Raw genomic sequence first — 24,319 nt, forward strand, 5'->3', positions numbered from 1 at the left:
AGTAATGCAAACCAAGCTCATGATTTGTATCTCTGGTTCTATTTAGCTGAATTTGATCCTGTTATGATCAGTAATTCTAATCACCTTTATGGAACCCTTGATCCTTGTCCCAGGCAATGTCCCAAGAAGAGGTATTCTGCTGAAGTGAATGAGGGGTGGTCCTGGCTCAGAAAAAAAGGTCAATCATGGGGTTTAAGAAGATTTTGTGGGTTTGCACACTTTGCCTTTGTTAGCACTATTTGAGTTTTTGTCCATCTGCTTATAATTGTGAAAGGTTGCAGACCAGTTTTGGGAAGTGCAGAGACACTCTTCAGGTATCATAACCCCTCTTTGCCTGTACTGTAGACAATACGTGCTTGTGTGCACAGAGCCCCCCTGGTGGCAAGGTTTGGGTTTCCATGCCTCAGCCAGGTCTGAGGAAATCAGCGTAGACTAAAACTTGGCCTTATGCAGGCAGAGATGCTGTAAACTTTCCTCCACATGACCTGTTTGCCTCCCACAGTCCATCTGTGACATACAGGGCTGCTTTCTTTTTCAGGTGGTAGTTTTATACACAGCACAAATTCATCATGCAGCTGATGCACTCTGAGCTTTCCTATGAAAGGCTCGTATTGTTCTCATGCTCCTGGCAGGATGTTAATGAGATGCTCAGTAGAATGTGCTTCTTTAAATTATGAATTGAATGGCCATAGTTAATGCTGAAATAGGTATGGAGGAGATCCAGCTGCCCATTGAAAATGGCCTGAAAGCTTCAGGGAGGAAAAATGAATATAACTCACTTTGTGTCTCATCACACCAAACTTGAAAATTTGAGACACTTAATCCATGCCTTTTAGCAAAATTGTTTTAGTAACAGACTATTTTTGTAAAGACTGTTAACAGAGTTTCTCTGAGATCTCACTTTGATCTTCTAATGTCTCTTTGTAGTTCAGCCATCTTCATCATATGCTTCTGAGCAAATTACCTGATGGATTCTCTTGAAAACATTCCCTGATGCTACTGGGAAGCTGAAGTCCTTTTTTTAGCCTTATTTAGGCTTATGCTTGCATCTTATGTGTCTTTAGTATAAACAGGTTGTTTCTTGTTCTGCCAAATCCTTTTTCAGCTCATAATGGAGAAGGGGCATCTGAGATGAATCAGTAACTTTTATTGCAGGTGACCTATGGATTAGGAGGACACTCTCAAAGGCTTCTGGTTAGGGAATGAGTGATTCAGAGCATCTGCCTAGGCTACTGCTCTGATTAGAGCTCTAGAGAAGCTCATCTCCTCTGGATATAGAGGCAGCATCAGGAAAGTTACTGTTTGTGCATAGAATTAGTCTTCAGGGATGCCTTTCCTATAGGTCCAAACTTCCTTTGTGCTGCCTGCTTTCAAGTCCTTTCCAGTCCCACACCCGTTCACATTCCCTGCTCCCTCTATATCTGTATTGTCCAGTTATTTCTTTTGAGTGTAGGTATCTTTAATACATGACTTCAGTGCATTAGGATCTGGTAGTTGTGAAGAACTACGTTAAAGTTTCTTGGCCAAGCAAACTGTGACTCAGTCCTCCACCGAACCTTTCTGCCTGCTCATAATACATTTTTTGTTGATTTATGAGTGGTTTACAACTGTCAGCCAGGAGCCTTACTACTGCAAAAATTAAAATTCTAGCAGGTATCTTTAAAAATTTGTTTCTGAAGTGGCCTCTTGTGCTGATCTTGTCCTTCCAGACCTCCCCTTGTGTTTCAAGACTCCAGTACAGAGTGCAGCTCACTTGCTGACTTAAGTAACTATTGAAAAACATACAGCAAGATTACTTCTACGTGCTTTCCTTTGCCTCCCCCCTGCCCTCCACCCCGCCTTTACATATTCCCCGTTTACAGCATGTTTCCTTCTTTCTGAGCTCAGGCCAATTGTTTCATGGGCTTTTTTCTTTCATAGTAATTACTGTGTGCTTCTTGCCTTTGTCTGGTCTTTATGTCTGTCAGCACACTCTGAAATCTTTTCCACCTTTTCCCTCTGCTGTTACTCTTTAGCTACTGCCATTAGAAGCCAAAAAATCCCAATTCCTGATGCTCATGAAAGCAGCCAGCGCAGACCTCAGTGATGCATGACTGTGGATTCTGTTGGGGCTTACTAGAAAGGCTCTCTCTTTGTTTTGGGGTGGCGTGTTTGCATTGCTATTGGTTCGGGCCTCTGACTCGCTCTGTGCAGTTTGGGATTGAAACTCTTATGTTTATCTAGGATTTGAAAAGCAAATGGAGCATCACACTGACCTATTTCAGCCTTTTTGTTTTGCAAATGTGCTCCTGGAACTGCCCCTGCTATTATCCCGCAGTGGTATGGAATGATTACAAGATGTTCAGGCTAGGATCCCCTGCAAAAGTGGGCAGCAAGCAGCCCATTTCTCAGAAAAAAGCCCTTACTTCTAAATAGGGATCAAACCTAGGTATTGTTTGTTACTCTGAAGTAGTTTTTACCCTTAAGGTGGTCTGAAGGGCAAAACAGTTGAAAATACAAAAAGCAGTCTAAGTGAAATATGTATCTTGATCAACATTAAAATACACTGACAAATTATAATGACCTCTCCTAGTACACAGAGAAGCAATATCCACAGGGCTATGTGATGTGAACAGTCAGTATTCTCTGCCTATCTGTCTAAGCATGCTGGTAAGACTAGGTGAATTGACCATATTTCCAGATATGTGGATAAACACATTTCAGTATTTGGGACAGGAAAAACAGATCTGACCTCAAATAGTGACAATTTTCCCACAGAACTTTGCACTTCTGCTGCAGTATAAACACTGTATGACTCCGTAGCTCCTGGGGTCTGCATGAGAAGCCACAAAAGCAGCATTAGCAGTGCAGCTGTGAAGGTGGGCTGCAAGCACCGCCTGCTCTGAGTGCTGCTTTGTCATTAGAGGGAGAACTCCAACCTTGGGAGAGGCTGGGAAGGGGCCACAGAAGTGGTGTCAGAAGGAGGCAATGGCTGGGAACTGCCTGGAGAGAAGGTGGAAAAGCACCCCAAGCATGTCAACAAGGGTGTCTTGCCACAGTATTTTCTGCTAGTGTCCAGGTGTCCTCTGGCTTGGTAGTTCAGTATCACTTACTTAAAATCAAATGGCATGAAAGCTATTAAGTGAAAACACGTGGTATTGAGACCAATGTGTGTGTTAATTGCAGAAAATGCCAAGCCAATCTGTTATTTTGCTAACTTTGTCTTGCTCTCCATCCAGCTGGTGATGCCCAGGCTTTCTGGTAAGATGCAAACTTTTTTATTTCAGTCCAACCGTGGAGTTTGCTATTACCCAGGAAGTAACAGGCCTCAGGCTGGTGGTCTGCACAACAGCAACTGTCACCATCTCCCCTCCTGGAAAGAACAGTCCCTGGGAATACTGTGGCAACTATAACACTTCGTTATAACTCCTGTACCATGCTTGCTGCCTGCTGCTCTCTGCTTGGAGGTGTTCATTCTTGCCTGTCATACGCGAAATCCATGAAGGTTTATTCCACTTGCAGCAGCACAGCAACAAAGCCTGCTGCTGTTGGGTGAAGTGACTGGAAAGCTGAGCAGCTTCTCGCACCATGGCTGTACTAGCTGGCCTGTGTGCTTTGTGCGGGATCTCACTGTTGTCCTGCCCGGAAGAACTAAACCAAACCTTTTGTTCTGCTGCTGGTTGTGTGCTGGTGTAATGGATTTCATTAACAGGAGCACAGTGAGAAAGGACTGCTTTTCTTGCTGCTGTGGTAAGATGGTGAAGAAGAATTAGGTATTTAATTAAACCTCTAAACAAATTTCAGTGATGGGAAATAATACCTTAACCAGATGGACAGTGCGTTTTCCCTAGCAGGCTGTGTTTAAAATGTGGTCTTTTGGGTCTTATGCTAATTGCCACATCTGCTATAGGCTGGAATGGAAGAGAGGCTGTGCTCTCCAACTGGAAATGGGCAGCGTCAGCAGATGGTCTCGTGGTATAACACTGAAGCACAAACAACCAGACTTTGCCTAATGTGGCATGAGGGGTCTGAGCAAGGAGCACTGGAAACCAGATTCCCTGAGTGGTTGGCACAGTCATCTCTGTGACTGCTGTCCTGCTCAGCTCAAGCACTGTTTGAGAGACAGGTCACTGCAGGTATGACAGGAAGACTGCAAGTATCTCAACAACTCCCCCCACCACAGATGTTCCAGCTTCTTATAAGGCTGTTTCACAGAAAGGAGAAATGTACTTCTCTCTGCTCTCATGATATGGTCTAATAGCACAAAATTTAGCTGGTAGCTGAAAATAGAGACAATGCAAGAAATATAAGAATAAAATAGGTTTATTAGAGCTATTTTACATAAAGTGATCAAGAATGAACAACTTGAAGAACTAATTTTATACCACGGCAATATTCGTGCTGACTTGAAGCTACTGAAGTACAAAAGACGACATACAAAAAGGTGCATGCCTCATTTGACTCTGGTTTTACTGGGACCCATGAGGAATGTGACATCCTTGGACAGTCAAACAAGACAGACAGCACGATTCTTGTGTGTATATATATATGTATATATAACAGGTACTGTACACATTTTACTGTTAACACATCTGAAGTTCACTCACACAGATCAATTACTTGCTCTAATTCTATGAGAATTTTTCTGGGTTGAGGGCAGGTCACCAAAGTTTTCAAGCTTTGCAGGGAGCTATGGGATAACCAGCAGGAATCCTACACTCCGGCATCTTGGATAAAAACTGCTGTGTGCTGCTTTCTCACGCGGTGGGAGCGCGGCAGGCTAGGGGTGGAAGAGGCTGAACAAGCCCTGAGCTTTGGGGAGAGACACAGCTCTGGGATCATACACAGAATCAGAGAGTGGTTTGGGTTGGAAAGGACCTTAAAGATCATCCAGCTCCAGCCCTCCTGCCATGGTCAGAGATGCCATTCACTAGATTAGGTTGCTCAGGGCTCCATTCAGCCTGGCCTTGAATACTGCCAGGGATGGGGCATCCACAGCTTCTTTGGGCAACAGTACGTGACTGCTGTTGAGCACTGGGAAGTCCAAGCTCATCTGCTGAGGACTTGTATTTTTCATTTCAGCATTTAGTAAGCATGGCTCTCTGCTAGCAGCACAGAAATTTAAACTACGAATGGAAAAAAGATGCTTTGTTCCTTAAATCCCAATTTTCTTTACAAAAGCTGGTGCCTAGATAGTGATTGCTTTTAATTAACAAAGCAAGGCAAATTCTTTAATGGAAACACTTCCAGTGCATCAGGGGGAAAGTACACAAATGGGTCTCTGCTGGACAGTGAAGTAGCGCCTTGGTTGGAGCACCCCGGAAGCCAGAGCAGAGCGCAGCAGTGGCAGCACTGAGAAGAGCATGCTGGCACAGGCTTCCCCCTGTGCCGGGGCTGCTGGGCCTTGGCTGCTCCAGTGCCCTGGCCCTGGGGCACACTTGGCCTTGGCTGAGACCCCAGCTGCTGCGGGGAGGGCAAGAGCACCCTGCATCCAGCATGGGGTCTTTCCATGTTGCAGTGTCTTCTGCACAACTGGATCTACTCTCTGGAGCCTGAACGCTTCTTATTTTCTGAGCATGGGCATCTACTCACTTTTTTATGTTATCACTGAAGGGGAAGAATATGTTCCTCATCTTGTAAACTGCTTCTACACTTGAAAATTAACTAAGGATTTTGGTCCTGTTACAGAGGCAGAGGTTCACGGACATAGGAGAAAGGGGAGAAAACAACTGACCAAAATCCAATTATTAGAGATACATCCCATTGATGAGGTAATCGGACTCTTCAGATGTAATGGGTCGAGCTTTTTTAAGCTTCTGTTTCACTAAGCGCAGTCTGCAAGCAACCATAAGAAGCAGCAAAGCAGTGATGGCCAAGCCTAAGGCTAAGGGTAACACAGCACCTACAATGAGGTTAAGAGAAATTACATTTTATTTAGTACAGTGAGATTCTGGTAGAGAAAACCTGAAATTCTTCTTTAAAAATGCAGCTACTCTATTACTTAGATGCTAATATTTGGAGCAACTCATGCTAGGAAACTAGAATATGGGGTACATTATTCAATTCTTGACCATTGTATGTATATTGTAGCAACTGGCTGAAAAACTAATGTAATTCTAAATGAATTCACGTGGTTGGTCTTACCTGTTTCTGGTACTGGATGACTACCTCCAAGCTGATCTCTCTTTGGCACCATTATGCCATTCCCATGTTTATCATCTGTTCTTTTCCCTGAGGAACTGTTATCTGCACAAAGTCAAGCAAGATCAATGAATATGGCTGTTCAGTGGCTAAGAAAGTTCTTATCCACAGGACACTAGAGTTAAATAATGTAAAGTACTAAACTTAGGGGGGAAAAAATCAAACAAAATAACAGTAATTTAAGAACTTCTGACTTGAACTGTATAACTTGAATTTTTGAAATAATGTGAAACGAAAGCTAAAATGTGAATTCAACTTTGCATCCCAAACCCCAGTGCATCTCAACCAAACCCAAGTGGGGTCATTTTCCACTGAAAAAAAGAAGAATATAAATTCCAAAATGAGGTATAGACTAATCTGAGTTGCTTAAGCTCTTACATATGTCGTTGAAAATGAGGCCATTTCATGTTATATTATTCTCTGTCCTTGGAACTTGCATAGCAGAAAATGCATAGGTTGGCTGCACAAATCACCTTAACTTTGCCTGTTACCTGACACGTACAGATGCAGAACTTAGGTACTTGGAAGACATGAAAATACATGGGGAAAACATTTTAAAGAGGATGATTTGGAGTCATTGCAACTTGTGTAGTAGGTAAGATGTTACAGAGCATTGTAAGTACTCAAGAAGAGACAGCACATACTTTACTGCCAAGAAGTGTTCTTGGAAATGCATGGGGCGGCAGTTCTACTTCAAAAATGCAGAGTAACTCAGCTGGGACTCCCTCCTCCCACCCTCCCACTCAAGTCCTACTCTGATAGCTGTGGGGACACCATGCAGGAGTGACAGCTTAATCCACTAACACCCTCACAAAAATCAGCAATACGCCTACATTTTCAAAGTATTGACTATATTTGGGGTTTATGGATAACATAAATATTGAAGGGCACTTTGACTGCATTACGATACATTTGCTGGCAGCCTTCAGAACTGTGACAGAGCCAGCAGAAACACACTATACTACAAGATCTGTAAAACATGACTGTGAAATGTTGTAACTGGCATTACATATAGTGGTGGGTGTTAAGGAAGTGTTTAAGTCAATTAGCTTGGAACGTGCACTCTGTGCAACTCCCACCCACCACCATCAGCTCTGAAGAGCCACAGAATGTTTCCCTGTCAGTGGCAGCAGTGAATACTCAAAACTGTTAATTAAAGCTTGAATTGTTTCATCAATACTGTCATGAGGTCAGTGCTGATGTCCCCACTCTAAGGCAGAACACCTCCTCCCAGCCTCTGGTTTTACTGCCCTGCCATTATGGATAGGGGTGCATAAACACTAACTTCGCCTGCAGGAGAAGCCTTAGGAATAAGCTGTGGCCTCCACCTCACTGGGCTCTTTATGTTGTTCTGGCAGGTAAAGTGGACTTAAGGGAATCCTGAGTGTAAATTGTACTGGCTCTAAAGTACCTGTATGGTATTAGATCTGTGCAAGATCACCTGAATGTAAATGAGACTAAAACTAGCAACTGTTTTCTGCTTCTGTTTTTCCTGAATGAAATTAAACAAATATTTGTCTTTATTTTGGATATACCCAAAAGATATTGGCTTTTCTTAAGAAAATTCAGGCTCCAGCCTGAATGGCAAGGCTAGATCTAAATGCCTGTTTTGTAAATTTGTTTCCCGCCATTTGAGTAAATGGAGTATTTAAGCCAAGTGCTTGTAAAGACATTTGGCAAATATGGAGAGAAGTTTATTGGGAAAATTTTGGAAGGGTAGAAGAACAGAATCCCTTCAATAAAGCTTGTGGGATTTTGTTAAGACTTGTGGCTGCTCTTACATGACTGGAAAGACTATCAGTCAATGCTGCTCAACACGTTATCTATTATCACTAGAAAACAAAGAACAATTTCCTTCAACAGGTTTAGGAGCCTGACATAATCATGTTAGCTGGGTTTCATTTTGTTTTCATTTTCTCTTGATTTTCTAGTCTGTTCCTAGTAAATTGCAATTTACAGCCCTTTCCAGTTACCCTAAATTAGAGATCTAGGTTAGAGCTCCTGCTGTCGATGCCTCCACAGTAAAAACATGACTAAGGCTTGGGCACTCAGCCAAATGTTGTCATCCCAGCCCTGAACAGCACTGCACAACAGCTGGCACGGGCAGCCTGGGAGAGGCAGGGACCTTGTGCCAGGGGAATGCAAAGCTGTTATGGTGATTTATACACTTGAGTTGGCTATGCTGGGGAGTGTAAATCTTCAGGCTGCTCATGAATTCAACCCGTCTGTGTGGCCATGTTTGCTACTGGCTGTTGCTGCTTAGGAGCCAGCCCACTGCTCACTCCAGTGAGCTTTGCTGCAACTGTATGTTTGCTATATTCATCTGCACGTGCAGCAGTGCCAGAATATGCAGCTGGGTTTAAGAACTTCCCTGGAGAAGGACACTGGGGCTCTTTGGAGGCAGCCATGAAGAAATGCTGTGCTGGCCTTTGTAGGAGATGCAGTCTGGGTTACTTTACTATGGAGACATGTCTGCAGAGAGAGAACAGATTCCTTTATTGACATAAAATGCCTCTTCCTGCCTCTGCTCCCAACTTTGGAAGAAAATGTTTGGCCTTCCAGTTTGGGCAAAAATTAAACTATGAGTCTTTTGCGGAAGATTCCGTGCCCTGAGTGTCTGAGGAAGTTATCTCCTAGTGTTGGACTAAGTGTTCTCCTGGAGTCACCCAGCTGTAGAGGAATCCCACTGGAAAGGCAGGAGTGCAGAATGAGATTCACCCATTGTCAACAATGACTGATTTTTGGATTTTGTTTTGGTTGCTTGGTTGTGGGTTTTTTCTCCTTACTGTGAATAGTTCCTCTGCTAGGTCAGGCAGAAATTTTAAATAGTACTTAACTTGGACTTACGTTATTTTCCTACGTCAGGGTAAATCCTTAAAAAGTTTGTACCAAGTCAGAGAAAAACATGAGGGTCACTGGAGTAAAGATGGCAGGTTAAGGGACGTTTGGAACAGAGAAACTGTTAAGAGAAAATGGATTCTGGGACAAATTTTCCCTTGTATGACCCTCATAGGCAGAAAGCTCATATTCCTGCTACCAGGAACTATCCCACAGTCCAAAACATTACAGCTTAGCCCAGCTCCTTTTAAAATGGAGGTTCTCAACAAGGAGGTCCCTTTATTGGACATCTTTATTGGAATCTGAGATGAAATCTATGTATGGAGAGGTAAGTAGCAGAAAGGACATGCCCTCATTGGTACTGTAAGCACCATTGTAATAAAAACAAATGTAAAAAAGAAAACAAAGCAAATCCCCAGTCCTGCAACTTCTTGGGAAAAACTTCTGTTCTTTAGAAGTCAGATGAAAGCTCCTGTATCAAGCATCAAGTCTAGCAGCCAGCTAGAATGTGCCACATGCTATCTCCAGTAGGTAACACCTTCTTTTACTCTGCCTTGCATTCACTGGATTTGAGAGTATCATGTTTTACTTCTTGGATTGTATTTCCATGACAATCTGAAATAGTCAACTAAGAAATAAGACAAATGAAGCCCTGAACAGAGCAGCCACAAGTAAAAAGCTGGAACCTGTGCTGCCACTGTACAGCCATATCCCTTTAATATGTATGTTAAGTAGACACCTTTTCAACATATTGACATTAAAATAATTAAATCTTATTTTTAAAATTGATGTATAATAGTATATAGGAAGCCTGGATGTTTGCAAAATCAACTCCAGGCCAACAAGCCTTGGGCCAACAAAGATGTTTTCAGTGTGACTCAGAGGCAGAGGTTCCACCTTGGCACCAGTAGCGGCTCTAGTACTGTCTCAGGAGACAGTCCATCCCAGAACAGGATTTCTGCCAGTGGAATTGCTGAACTTTTGAGGCTGCTGGTATGACTTCTGTTCTGTGCTGCTTACCTCTCCTCAAAAATGCATCTAGCAGTTAGTGCCCCTCTGAACACTTCCAGATGAGCTTTGTGGAGCTGCTTCGGCAGTTCTGTGTGTCTGATTTTTGTATCACATAATTATTAGGTTTGGTCTGTAAGTTTCTTGAGATGGCAGTGATGGAGAGAAGTCTAATTAATGGATCTGGGTGAATTTTTAGGAACAGGTTAGGTGCCTGTCTCCTCAACATTATAAAGACTGTGATGCTTTCCAATGGGGCAGGACTTGAACGTCTGTGAATCATTAATGTACAGAATATGACTCCTATGAAGTTTAATTGTCTGCAGGAGAAGACAGCAGATCAGAGCAGGTTTTGGCAGAGCATTTTTTGGCAGTTGCCCTTTGGACCCATGTACCTAGCACCTCTTCATGTCCCACCACATGCACCCCATTTGGAACTGATCCGTAGGTGATTTTAAACCTCACTGAGCTGTTTGCTGCTTTTTTGGTTAAAAGTATTGGGTTCATGGGTCAGTAAAGACTGGAACCTTCTGTTCTGAAGGAAATTCTTACGCATCTAAAATTAAATTTTGACTGAGTTTTGTCAAAAAAGCAATGTTAAAACCACAAGAATTAAAACTAGACATGGTCAGCTTGAAATCTTGCCTTTTTAAAATTAAAACAATTAAAACAGCTACTTGTAGTACACTAATTACTGAAGCCCCATCACACTTTTTTAGTTTTGTAAGAATTTCTTTCTTTGCATGTCTACTGCTGTGCAAAAGGCTACCCTTGAGAGCAAAACCAGTGCAAGTAAGTCACTGTGCAATAGGTAAACACAGAAAGTGACTACGCAAAAGTGCCACACTTTTGGATGCACTTCCAATACAACCCCTGATTATAGATTGCTGAAGTTGGTGACCTCAGTTCTGGTTATGTCTGGATTCACGATCCAGATGGTTCCTGAGTCCTACTTAGCAGCTGAATTTCCCCTGGAGGCTGCAATGTCCCTTGGAAATTTGATGTTTAGTTTGGGTGGCCCCATATTAGGTGTCACTCAAGACTATGTGAGCGAGAAGCGTTTGGAGCAGACTTCAGAATTTAAGCTATTCCAGTGAGGAGCACCAAGGTCATCTACACTGCCAGAAAAGGGGGAAACTGAGGATTTTGCTATCACTCCCTTTGCAGTCTCCACAGATGAAGTACAAGCATCTGAAGAAACGCTCAAGTGCCAGCCAGGGCAGTGCCCTTTACAAGAGTCGGCAGCAGAGGGCACCAAGCACTGCTCTGTTGTAACTGGAAAATAAAGCTGGTTATAAATAACTGTGTTTTGGGGTGCATGAATCAGTCTAAACATGAAGAAATAAAAGTGGGAGATCTCATACAAAGGCCAGGGCTGGGGATTCTGCCTGTAACATCACCACACACTGACTCACTACAGGCCTGCAGCCACTATGGAGAACAATACTGGGGACCTGTACACGTTCACCTGTTACCAAAGGCTGAGCCTTTCCTGCCCTGGAGACACAGTTCAGAAAAAAAATGCCCATAACACTAAAGATATTAGTTCAGAGGAGAAAAAAAGAAAGAAGTCATAATTAACACCAGGAGGAAAGCAATTACTCTCACCCAAGTTGAACAGTACTTTATTATGTTCTCCTGAAGTACTTCCCTACAGATTTAAAGAACCTTAATACATCAGCCTACACAGCTGAACCTGGGGCAGAATTTGTATTTAGCTCACTGCATGTTTTGTTCCTTAGACTGTATTATTTTCCTGGCATCCCTATATTTTAACTTTCTTTGCACCTGGTAAAAAGTAGACTTGACAATAATAAATCAAAACCTATGTAGAACTTCATTATTACAGGTTCTTTTTTTATATTTTCATTTTTTTTCCTCTTAGGCACCAAAAAAACCAATTAAATTTAAAGTGCAAGACATTTTCTTTCTTTAAAGAGAATGATTTATTGAAACTGATTTATTTCAACTCTTACCTGGCACAAATCCACTGATTTGTTTCTTTGGTCCCTGAGAAAGCGATTGGTTCGACATGTCTGCATCCACTGAAAGAAGTGGTTGATTTCTGACAGTGGCTTTCAGGGTGTTTTCTGCAGAGAAGTTTTCATCTGTGTTTTCAGTCAGTCCTACAGTCCTTTGCTGAGTGGTGCCAAGAGCTGCATGTGTCACTGTCTTTCGACCAGGACTGACTGTTAACAGAAACAAAAATAGTAATTTTTGTACATAATTAAAGGGAATGGAAGTGTTCTTAAGGAAGACCCTTCAATATGGGCCTTGAGGCAGGCTTAAAAACTTTCACAGGTTTAACATATATGATGACATGTGAGTTCCAGATACATAAAAACTGTTGCTGCCAACTATTAAGCAAGACTACACTCATGAACTCTACAGTGAAGTCCAGCAACTAAACTATCAATGCCAGAGTGGTTAGCCATTGTGCCAATTCACCCTCTGATAATTTTCATTCACTTAGTTGAGCATGGGCACATATTGAGGGATGACTAATGAAAGCAAACAGAGTGATTGTGAATCAGCTGGTTCCCCTGCCTGCTCAGAGTGTTTCAGATTCTTGTAAGGTGGTAGCGACACTTTGAACAGTATCTCCGAGACACTCTGAAACACAGTTCTTGTTTCCAGAATCATCATGCAAGTGAAGAAACGATCTTAGAAATATTCAACACAGAATCAGTCATTTAGGGACCCTTGACAGTTTTAATATGCTTTGAAGAAAATTTCTGAGCACCTGCTGTATGTGAACATTACATCTTCCCATGTACTAATTCCAGAGAAGGGCTCTGTGCTGGGAGCAAGCTGCTTGCTCACAGGGAGAGAGGCCACAGAAGTGGCATCATTCCCCTTTGGTCATTTGGGCTGTGGTTACTTCCACAATCTACACCGTGGCCTGGCACACTTACGATTCTGGCAGAAAGTTTCATCTGATCCATCAGGGCACTGTCTCACACCATCACAAGCAAAAGTGATGTCAATGCAGCAGCCATCATCGCAGATAAACTGGTAGCGAGAGCAAACCCCAACACAGGCTGTTGAGAAACAATTCCCAAATTACCAAGAAATCCAGGTAGTCAGTACTGGGTCAATGACTAAAATCTGCAGCACTGAGGAAAAGGCAAAACCCTCCTTTGTCAAGAAGGACCATGAACAAGGCAGAAAGTTGAAGAAGAGTCAGACTCAGCTATATGATGCCATATTGACATAGAAACTAGTATAGGTAATAGCTATTTCTGGCACCTTCATCACTATTCTGGAAATCTCTTTACTGTAGGAATACACAACCTGGAGGCTGTTGCACCAGAACAGTCCTGAAAACAAATAAATGAAATCTCTATGGCTGTAACGGCATCCCTCCAGCATGTAATTCCTACTACATACCCATTATGTATTTCTGACAATATGTTGGTTTACATGCACACATACAGACTATATGGGATCCTTTATGGCACGCTTTCTGCAACCTAATTAAAATACATAAAGAATGCTCGTCATTTATTTACATCAGTAATCCAATGACTTCAATATAGCACAGACCAGAATAGGACTAGCACAAGGTCTCTCAAATGACTTTCACCAGAAAGGGCTGACTGCTGCCTGCTCTAATATTTAGATTCCTCTGGAAATGGAGAGTGTCCCTGGACATTTCATTTTGCATACTCAAAGCTTTCCTGAAACCCATTCTGATCCTTTAATTATCAAGTGTTTACATATGTGCTTTTGTCTTTCTAACAGCAGTGTCCTTCATCTCTTTGTAAAGCACTATCAAGTTCAGTGTTTGATTAATGTTGTAACAGCAAATCGATTTGTATAAGGGAGTCACAGCCTTTGGTTATCCTGCTATGCACCAAAAAACTGTGCAATGCTAATGGAAGTATGGCAGGAACACAGACGCCTGTTTAAAACCCCTAAAATCAGAAAATGCATCTCCTAAACTTCAGCACTAATAATAGCCTGGACCTTGCATGCATTAAGGCACTGGTTTAGCTATAGCAGTAACACTTGAATTGCTAACAGATGTAGAATTAGAAAAATAAAAAAGATAGTGCATCCTCTACGTGCTCCATACAAAAGATATCCCTGATACCCAGAAGCAAATAAACAAACCAGTAAACCTCTCTGGCTGCTTTAGCTGAATTAAAAGTTTATGAACACAACTCCATAATCCATTACTGGAACACAGGCCATATTAAGCAGGTTTTTTTGCAATGCCGGTTTATTGCCACAGGGACTACCTTCTCACATAGGGATATTGCACTGGTGCAGAGCAAGGTTCTCACTGGTCCAACTGAATAGGATGTTAACACTATTTAACTTTTACTTTGTGCCAGAGCACCAGATCTGTACTAGCAACTTGTTAATTACAATGTAATTAGAAGTTATTACATTAAAGAGACCAGGACTGACAGCCACTGAAATCTAACTTACTTTCTACCCCTTATGCTTTTTGCATGTTTCTGGAGCTCAGAGTTTAAAAATGATGCCTCACACTTAAAATTAACTGATTTTAGATGGGTCTTCCCTATAGCACAAGCCTTGTCATGTTGTGTACACTATCTCAGTGTTACAATGTGCGTGATACCTCTGGCAGCTTTTAATTTTTACAACCCTTAGAACTTCACAAGTGCATGCTTATAAGCAATAGAAGGACAAACATTCAGTGCTTGGAAGTATTACTGCTGTAACACACAAGTGCTGCTTGTTTGTTTCTTCACTTTGAAAGAGTGATTAAAAGCTGAAAGAATGCCATTATGTAATGGATAAAGACAAAATAAAACACTAGAAATGAAGAATAAGATTTTTGCCTCTATCAAGGCGCTTGCTCTGCTCTGAATACCATACCCTGGGTGTCACTCAGGCAACAACAGCTTGTTTTCTCACCTCCTTCAGAATGAACCATGGGCAGAACAGTCACAGAGACGTTGTCAGAGCTCTGCTGACCTGCAGTGTCCGTCACAGTTAGCTGGAAAATATACCCGCCTTCCTGAATGTGGGACAGTTTCAGTGTTCCTGGTTGTGGTACCTGATTTAAAGACAGACAGTGAAAAAAACCCATATTGGTATAAACAATCCATCCATAAACTTCTAGGAATAGAGAGCTTGTTTCATGCAGATTAAATAATTCTCTCAGGTCTAGTCAACCTACTCAAGCATGTTTGTCAACATGTAACATTTGATCTTTTTTTTTTTTTTTTGCATCCATTCGTAAAAATAAACACAATATTTAGGTACTGTTTTTCATGGTAAACTCAGTTACCTGGAGCTGTGGATCTTAGAACTGGAAAATAAATGGACACATACATTTAAATCAATTTTTCAGTAATTAGAAAAGTAAAATTAGAGGGTAGGCAGTAAAATATGAGGCTTTTGCTCGCTATTGAGTTAGTCTGTAGACAATATACATGGATCCACAGAAGTGACTTTTGCTATATTTTGATTTTGATAAAGTAAGTGGTAGCATGGCTTTATCAAGAAGACTGCCCACCTCTGACCAGTATGACATCTGATGTAGACACTTACAACTTTTGCAAATTGCTGGACTGAATTTTTCTATGTCCTATGCCGCATTTCCATGGCTTGCTCTGAACCAGAAATAAGTTCATCTACAGTGAGTGATGTAATCATTTGGTTTCATAAAGTCATGGGATAAAAAAACTTAAAAGTGTATTAGATCACTAAGAAATTAATAATATAATTTATTCTATGGTAATTTAAAGCAGGTACCAAACTAGCCTCATTAGTACAATAGTAATTTAGAAGTACCTCTGTATAAAATGAGTGGGGTATTTGCAAATGTTGAACTTTTTTTAAACTCATAACCATTACCACTCACAAATAATTTCAGCTGTCTCAGAATTCACTAACACATACTTCAGTAACTACAAAAAAGCACTGTAGGTTTACTGGACATGTAGTGCATTTTTACAAATGAAGCACACAGGACTATTTTTATAAGTAACTGAAAGGCGTATTAAAATCCTGTGTGATTATCTTTAATATTAAACCAAAGATTCAATAAAGATCTTAGGTTATTTAAAGTTGCTTTTCATGCCTAACAGGAGTTTTTGAGTAATATGATCATAGCATCCTAGACCTACCTTCATAGCAGAACATATTAAAAAATGCATTTTTGTCTCTGAGTAATAAAATTTGCTAACTTAAATATCTTTCCTTTTCCATTTACATAAATGCCCTCGGCTATCTGATCATTCTGTTGATTACCTCCTGATGGAGTGTATGACCCCTTAGAATTTTATTCTTTAGTCTATGACAGAAATTAATATGCTCTAAAAAATATGTGCTGCTGTTCACTATGACTATTAGGAGAGCAAATACAGTATTAAAACTCATGAGCCCTGGAGTCCAAGTCTCTTCTCAGTGCAGAGCTAGAGAAATGCCACTGACTTCCAAATATGCCACCACTGCTCCCAGTGATCTCTTTGCTTTCCTTTTTATCTTCATCCTGCCCTGAAGAATGCTTGCCTGTATACCTGCTCTCTTGGAAACTTTGGCTTAAAATAGATAGCAAATTTCTAGATAATCAGCATTTTAAAAAACCCCAGCCCATTATTGTCCCTAAGTGTTGAGGAGCTGCAGAGCTACAGAGTGTGGGTTCCAATCTAAGAAGCAAATTATCTAAAAAGCAATAATCAGTCACAATAGAAGAAAAAATAATTATGCTGGCTTCCTTCTACAATATGATAAGATCTCTCTATAGCAGTCCTTCCCCCTCCTTTGTCTTCTATTTATTCTTCAGTCCATAAGAGCAATGCAACAACTGCCTTTTATCTTATTTAAACACATTCCCATTCTCCCTTGTAGCTATGGATTCATGCATTATTCTCAAAGAATAAATGACATGAAATTCAGTAACTTCAGGGCAGTAACTAAAGCACAAAAGACATCAACTGAAGAATGTATGAAAAAATTGCAATTATTAATTCAACTCTAAAAATTAAATTGTCATGACTAATCATCAGGGTACATATCTATAGGAGAAAATCCTGCTCATTTGAACACAATGGAAAAGTATTTATTCGAGCATGAATGTGTGTCAAATTCATTTTCCGTTAACAAATACAAAGAAACCACCAAGATTAATGTGATTTTCACAAGTTTAAATGGATATGAGGCTTGTCTGTACTTTTCAGAGTGACTCTGAGTAATAGTAAAACATATAAATTTTAATTTTTTTTTAAATTTTCATTTTTTTCTTAATCTGGATATATTAGTACATCACTGAGTATTTAATTGCTCATGAAAGAAAATAATTATATAAAGGTTATGTCAACAACTTGCTAATAAAATGTTCATTTCATCTAGATGATATCTAGCAGCTATTCTTAAAGCTTCGTTTTGGTCCACACTCTCTCAGCTTTACATATCCTTCCTGCTCAAGACGGAGTTCCCAATGTGCCCTGGATACTGTGGGCTGTGAACAGACTATGAGTAGACTCTTAAATATCTCCAAAAATTCAATATCACACATCCCTTTGCAGTTTCTCCAGAAGCATTGACAGAATGCTGTTGGCGAAAATACCTAATAAGGTAGTAATTTTTAGTAAGTGAATTACTGAGGGGTCTCTAACCTGGATCACAGAAGCTGAAAACCAAGTGCAAGTGAGCACAAACAACGGCAAAAGAAAGCAGTGCTGAAATACAGTAAAGTATTAGCACCTACTTGTTTGCTGCTGGCTGTCTCATGCCATCCAGGATAGAGATTAACTGTATAAACCACTAGAAATAATCACTGGAACAAACTCCCTATGGACACAGTGTAGCCTCCTTCACTGGAGGTCTTCCAGATGTGATTTGACAGATAATTTCATCTAGGCTCCTTGTCTCACAAAACGTTGGACCAGACCATCTTTTGAGGTCTCTTCCAACCTGGGCTGCTCTACATTTCAAATTGTACAGACATCCTAATTTTGGTGCCTGGTAGACAGATCCATTTGAATACATTTAACATTTTTAGGTCTATGTTTAAAACTGTAGAAACACAACAATCTGGAGACTGCACGTGTACCTGCATTTCAACCGATGAGTCACCCTGCAGCAGTGCCCACTCATACTGCACAATTCCATGGTCATCTGAACTTTCTCGGCCATCCAAAAGCACCCAGTCAACAGGTGACTGCAGCACAATATCTTGTCCTGCCTTGCACTGTGGAGGCTCATCGTATTCTTCTTCTTCAATAAAAAAACAGAAGACCAGTTACTTATCAGAGGAAGCTGAGTTATTATTTACATAAAACACATTTTTCTTCTTGGTTAAGATATTGTTTCACTCCTGTACAACTTTCTGACAGAGGGACATGTTCATTAGTGCACATTTTATTAATATCTACTTCAATTATTTTATATTCAATGCTGTCGTTGGGAATTAACTGCTACATTAGAAACACATGGCATAGAAAACCTCTCAGGCACCTGTGTGTTTCAGTAATACAACAAACAGGATTTTTAGCATCAGTGTAGTTTTTAATCTGAACTAAGGAAAATGGGTTTAAACATGAATTACATACACAGTTACAGCAGCACTCTGCATAACTTAATAGGCTTTTAGTCTCTTTTTATAACACATCATTACATGAGTGAAAGACTTATTTAGCATAAGCTGGCACCCTGGTGAAGTAGTGCACATAATGATTAAAAATCATCAGAAACAACCACCAATTTTAAGTGCCTCATTTAAGACATTCAAAGCTTGATTTTCAGACTATTTAGGATTTGTAGCATTTTGCTATATTCAAAGTACAATTGTTATTGATTAAAATTGTGAGTACTAAGTACTTCTGCCAATCAAACCACAAGCTTTTCAGGTTAGACTAACAAAAGCCATGATCTGTTAAGTGACACAGCCTGTGAGAAGTAGTTTAAGTCATTTGTTCTGCAACCTGCAGGCAGTGCAGGGAAGACAGAGGGATAAAATCTAGTTCAATAAGTCAGTATTTGACAACTTTAGCCACAAGATTATATTTTTCTGCAGTTCTGCAATCAAATTTCCTTCTTTCTGTGGGCATTCTGGAGTACCAGAGAGTTTTCTGCTCTTCAACCCCTCTAAAGATATTGATTTTATGCTCAGAAAAGCATCTACTGAACACAAGGTTGTAACTTCACTCTGTGTGAGCTGCACAAGGAAAGGCATTTCCCTTCACTGTGGGGATCTTACTTGGACATGCCTACAACAGTATCAAGAACTTGCTCGAAGTCATGGAGCTCATCAGAGCAGTTGGGCAACTGTTTATCTCTGACTGAACAAAAATTCTGAGCAAAATTCTTATTTCTTGCTTTTGTCAGCAGTAGGTAAGGCATAGAAAAATTCAAGGCAAAAGCTTTAAGTTAGGAAAACATAACTGAAAACAGGGTCTGATAGCAGTAAGTAGAAACCAGTTCTCACTCATCTAGCTGGCACTGGAAGGTTTGCCTAATTTGTATACACTCAGTTCTCAAAAGCAACTTTGTTTAAAAAGCAACATCTGCAAAAAAACCCTCTTGTTAATAAACACCACCATTACAGTGCCAGGGCAACTTTTATTTGGTATATACAAGTTATGTAACAACTTCCCACAATTATTAACTTAACCAATAACTGTCAAAAAGACACCAACCTCGGTCTGAAACAGCTCTACTTCTACCTTGGAAAGGGGTTTCATGTCACCTGCCTGTTTAAATGAGTAGATCAATGCCCTGCAGGGCAGAGGCAAACCCCACTGCCCCTGGGCCCTAAGCAGTAAAGATACTCTCTTCTTGGACTAACTTTATACTCCAACAGCATGAGCTGCAATGGAAGGACCACTTCATGTGGAGGCGGGTCACAGAAATTCATGCCAGCTCTTTGCTAAAGATGAGTTGAGGGACCACACAGACCTCTGGTCCCAGAGGATGGAAGCACCACCCCTTGCTTGTAAGCCACCAGATCATCTTCAGAAAGGCAAATCAATGGCAAAACTGCTCAAGTTTTGCTCTAGTAAAGGAAAAATTGTCCTGATAGAGACATGGGAGGACATAGTCTATTGAGCTGAAGACTCTTTTTCCACACCAAAGTTTTAAGCAATGGAATACATGATCTCTAGCGAGTGAAACACCTTCAAATCCAGGGAATACATGCTTCTAAGAAGTCAGCATAAAAACCCAAGGAGACATACTCAGGAGCCACTTAAAACCACCACTCATGGGAGTAAAGGACTATCAGCCACAGCTTAACAGAAAAATAAAGCTCAGAAAGCATCTCTAAACTTCTGTTTTTAACTTGCAATTAGGTTGAATGTAAATAAACAGTACAGAACTGATATCCCAGGTCAACACTCTGAGATGCTGGAGCTGGCTACTTTCTAGGAAAAGGGGTGCAATTTTATAAAAACACCTTTTTCTTTGGAGAGGGGTAACACGAAAGGTTTAATTTATTCTGCTTCCTCCATCCTTTATAGAGACTTATCCTGCCAATAAGACTTTATTATAAAAGTTTATTTCACTGACAACTCCTGAATGTGTTTGATATTAGTTTACCTTAATGCTGAATCTTTCCATTGCTCATAAATAATGAGCGACAGTGAAGCAAAGTCAGACATTTCCAGTGAGACACTCAAGTCCTCTTTACTTCTACATCAAAAATTTAAGAATTTGCCTAGCAAAGGTGAAAACAATTACCTCTCATTTCAGTATAGGCATATAGGGTTTCAGTCTTAGCACAGCACAAACTACCCGGAAGTGCAACATAAATCCACAGTCAAACCAGCACAAACTGGGTGTATAGTGAAGAACTTGGACTTACACTGAAATGTAAGTCTCTCTAAACTGTCCTGGAATTGCACAGACACACTTGATCTGAGAAATATGTATCTGCCATTAATTGCTCACAAAATTAAATAAGCAAGTTGGTTTGGTTTAATGAAGATCCTTAACATAAATGAAACCACACCCTAGAGATCCCTGTATCCTAATGCTCAAAAATATATTATGAGGGCATCATATCTATGGAGAAATGTTGGTTTGGTATTCTCAGAAAGAAAACAACAGAAGACTCAACACCAAAGTACCCAAAAAAAAAAAAAAAAAAAAAAGGAACAACATAAACATGGTCCCCTCATGAAAGAAAATCTTGACATGAAAAGTTCTTTCCTAAATTTTCTAAATTCAGTCATGTGGTGACAGAAGGGAATAGAGATGTTCCTTCGTTGTCCTGTTGTTCAGATTATTTTTCAATGTAATTCAAGAATTCAGTGGTAAAAAACATCAGAGCAAAATAATTCAATCTTAATTTTATCTCTCCTGGTCTGTGTCACAACTGACAGATGTTTGAATAAAGTTCATTCTCCTTTGTGGCTTTGCTTCAGCTCCAGTGTAATTGCATTAAGAAATCATAATCCCCTGTTTCTGATACCACCATCACCCACAAGTCAGACTTTTAAATAAACCCAAAAGGACACAGAGCAATTTGCATATTGGAATTGAAATTGCCTTGCAAGCCCTGTGCTGATAGTCACAAATCTAACAAAAAGGCAAAGCATTTAAGAATTCCAGAATTCAAGAACTCAAGAAATTCAAGATTTCTAATAGGTAGAGTATCAGTTGTACAATAATATTAGCTACAGGTTTTAAAAGAACTAGGGAAATTCAAAATGAAGCCTAAATCAAGACTTTGATGTAAAATCTAGTCTTAAACGTGCATAGGGGCTTATGAAACACAATTACCCCAAAGCTGCTACAGAAATGATACTGTGTAACTAATACTTTCCCTGTTGAAAACGTCAAAATCATACCTTAAGCTTGCCTCATCTCTAGTGACATAAGATTCTTGCTATAGCTCTCTGATCTACCTGCTCACATACTTTGCAAAAAATATTTAGGCATCATAATGTCTCTACAAATTGAGCCCTTGCTCTCTCATATTTCCAGGGGATTCCCACTGACATTCTCAAGAAACAGGCAGGACTGATGGTCCTCAAGCCTGAGGTCTCCCCTGCCAAGGGAGCAGTAACAGCAGGCACATCTGTGCACAGTTTTCATACACACCAACACCAGGTCTTCCTGTTGCTTGCAGTGACTAATTTACTTCAATTGAAATCTATTGCTGAAGAAGATGCAGATGATATTTAGGAAGATGTTGTCAACAGAGGTAATGAAATTAAGTCAAAATTATTTAAGATGTAACTGTTTAACAACAGGAGGTGGGGGAGGGAAAGTAAATTCTTGGATCAGGTGCTAGGAAACAGACTCCAAATTTAGAAATCCAGACTTGTTTTCATTGACAGCTGCCTGCTCTGGAATATATTGGTTTTAAATATGCTTTAGGGTTGAACAAACTGCTGCTTTGGATGTGGCCCAGGCTACAGAGGTGCTTATGGAGAACGTCCATGCTGCCTCTGGACTACTGGTGAGGTATCCTTGTCTTCTTCAGTCTAGCTCTCAAGTTCTTAAGCAGGAAAAATCCTGAATTAAGTGAATGAGAAACCAGCTTGGGCAATAACATTTGGACAGCAGACCCAAGAAGAAAGGCATGTGCTTGCCCTCAGGCTACTGCACCAGGTTCTGGCATAGCTGGGATCAGCACCCTAGTCATGCTTTCCAAGGTGCCCAGCACCTGTAGTTCCCAGGGAGCCAGGGTTCTCTGGTCCCTCTGGGCATGTGTGGCCCATGACCATGCTCACCCCACTGGCTGGCTCCCGGCCACAGGCCTGCTGGCACAGTGGACCCCAAGGGTTCTGCAGAGACAGAGGGGTGTGGGGTGGGTTTCCCAAAGCCTGAACACCCCCAAAGCCCGAACACACCACTTAGAATGGGTAAGGTTGGAAGGGACCACAGGGTCACCTGGTCTAACCTCCCTGCTCAAACGGGGTCATCCTAGAGCACGTGGCACAGGATTGTGTCCAGATCGTTCTTGAGTATCTCCAGTGAGGGAGACTAGACAGACTCTCTGGGCAACCTGTTCCAGTGCGCGGTTACCCACACAGCAAAGAAGTTCTTCCTCATATTGAGGTGGAACTTCCTGGCCATCTGTTTCTGCCCGTTGCCTCTTATCCTACTGCTCGGCGCCACCGAGAAAAGCCTGGCTCCATCCTCTTGGCACCCTGCCTTTAGGTACTTATACACATGGGTCCGGGCCGCCTCTCCTGGCTCGGGGCAGTCCCGCCGAAAGGCGCTCCTCGTCCCGCCGGCCGCGCCTCTCGTCCCGGGAGCGCCTTCCCGGCCCCGGGGCAGCCGCACGGACGGCGCCCGCTGCCCGCGCCGGCCCCGCCGCCCCCGCCCCGCCCGCCGCCATGTCCGCCCCGCCGCGGGGCCGCCGCTCTTACCCTGCGGGGCGCTGCCGGCCGTGCGGCGGCTGTAGGAGCTGTACCCGCGGTGCGGGGCGAAGCGGCACACGGGGCGGCCGCGGTGCGTGCAGTTGAAGAGGTAGCAGCCCGGCTCGGCCGCCGTGCCCCGCGGGCGGGCGGGCCCCTGCACCACGGCCAGCGTGCAGCGCGGCTCGGCGCAGCAGGCGTCCAGGCACTGCCGCCAGCCCGACACGGCGCCCGGCGCCCGCAGGAAGGTGGCGCCGGCCGCGATGGAGTCCTTGGTGCGGATGATGGAGTCGGGCCTGGCGGAGAAGCTGCCGCTGCCGCCGCACCGCTCCCCGCCGCCCCCGCCGCCGCTCGCCGTCGCCGGCGGCCCCGGCTCCTCCTGCTGCAGCTGCCGGCGGAACTCCTCCAGCAGCGTCTCCACGCCCGAGATCTGCGAGCGCAGGTCGGCCAGCGGCGCCGCGCAGCGCCCGCCCGGCAGCACGGCCCGGCCGCCCAGCGCCGCCAGCAGCACCAGCACCAGCGCCGCCATGGCCCCGGGCGGCGGCGGCGGCGGCGGGCGCGGCTCCCCCCGCCGGCTCCCCCGAGCGAGCGGGCGCGGGAGGCGCCGGCCCCGCCCGGCTGCACCAGGCGGTGCGGCCGCGCTCAGCACCCGCCGCCCGAACAGCTCCGGCGGGCCCCGCCCCGCCCCGCCCCGGCACCGGCACCGCCCCCGAGGGGGACTCCCCGTCAGGGGGTGTAGCCATAGGGCGAGGAGCACTGGGCTCGGACTGAGAGAGGGGAGGCTTGGGCTGGATGTAGGGAAAAATTTTTTTTTGCTGTGAGGGTGGTTAGATGCTGGAACAGGCTGCTCAGAGAAGCTGCGGGTGCCTCATGCCTGGAAGTGTTCAAGACCAGGCTGGATAAGGCCTTGAGCAGCCTGGTGCAGTGGAAGGTACCGCTGTCCATGGCAGCGGGGTGATCACTAGGTGATCTTTAAGGTCCCTTCCAGCCCTTAGCCTTCTATG

At 42.6% G+C, this 24,319-nt stretch overlaps 1 protein-coding gene across 1 annotated transcript; it reads right to left on the reverse strand.

The window, feature by feature from the left end:
- Nucleotides 1-4,286: 4,286 nt before the first annotated feature.
- LRP11 (LDL receptor related protein 11) lies at nucleotides 4,287-23,844 on the reverse strand. The gene is made up of 7 exons (XM_050314419.1): nucleotides 23,328-23,844; nucleotides 18,062-18,225; nucleotides 14,917-15,058; nucleotides 12,942-13,067; nucleotides 12,003-12,215; nucleotides 6,124-6,225; nucleotides 4,287-5,881 (listed from the first exon to the last, which is right to left on the reverse strand). The coding sequence occupies exons 1-7, from the start codon at nucleotides 23,842-23,844 to the stop codon at nucleotides 5,727-5,729; spliced, it is 1,419 nt and encodes a 472-aa protein (XP_050170376.1). The 3' UTR covers nucleotides 4,287-5,726.
- Nucleotides 23,845-24,319: the final 475 nt, after the last annotated feature.

This window comes from Myiozetetes cayanensis, unplaced genomic scaffold, assembly GCF_022539395.1.
Source record: "Myiozetetes cayanensis isolate MyiCay16 unplaced genomic scaffold, myiCay2020 scf2-11, whole genome shotgun sequence".
Lineage (NCBI taxonomy): Eukaryota > Metazoa > Chordata > Aves > Passeriformes > Tyrannidae > Myiozetetes > Myiozetetes cayanensis.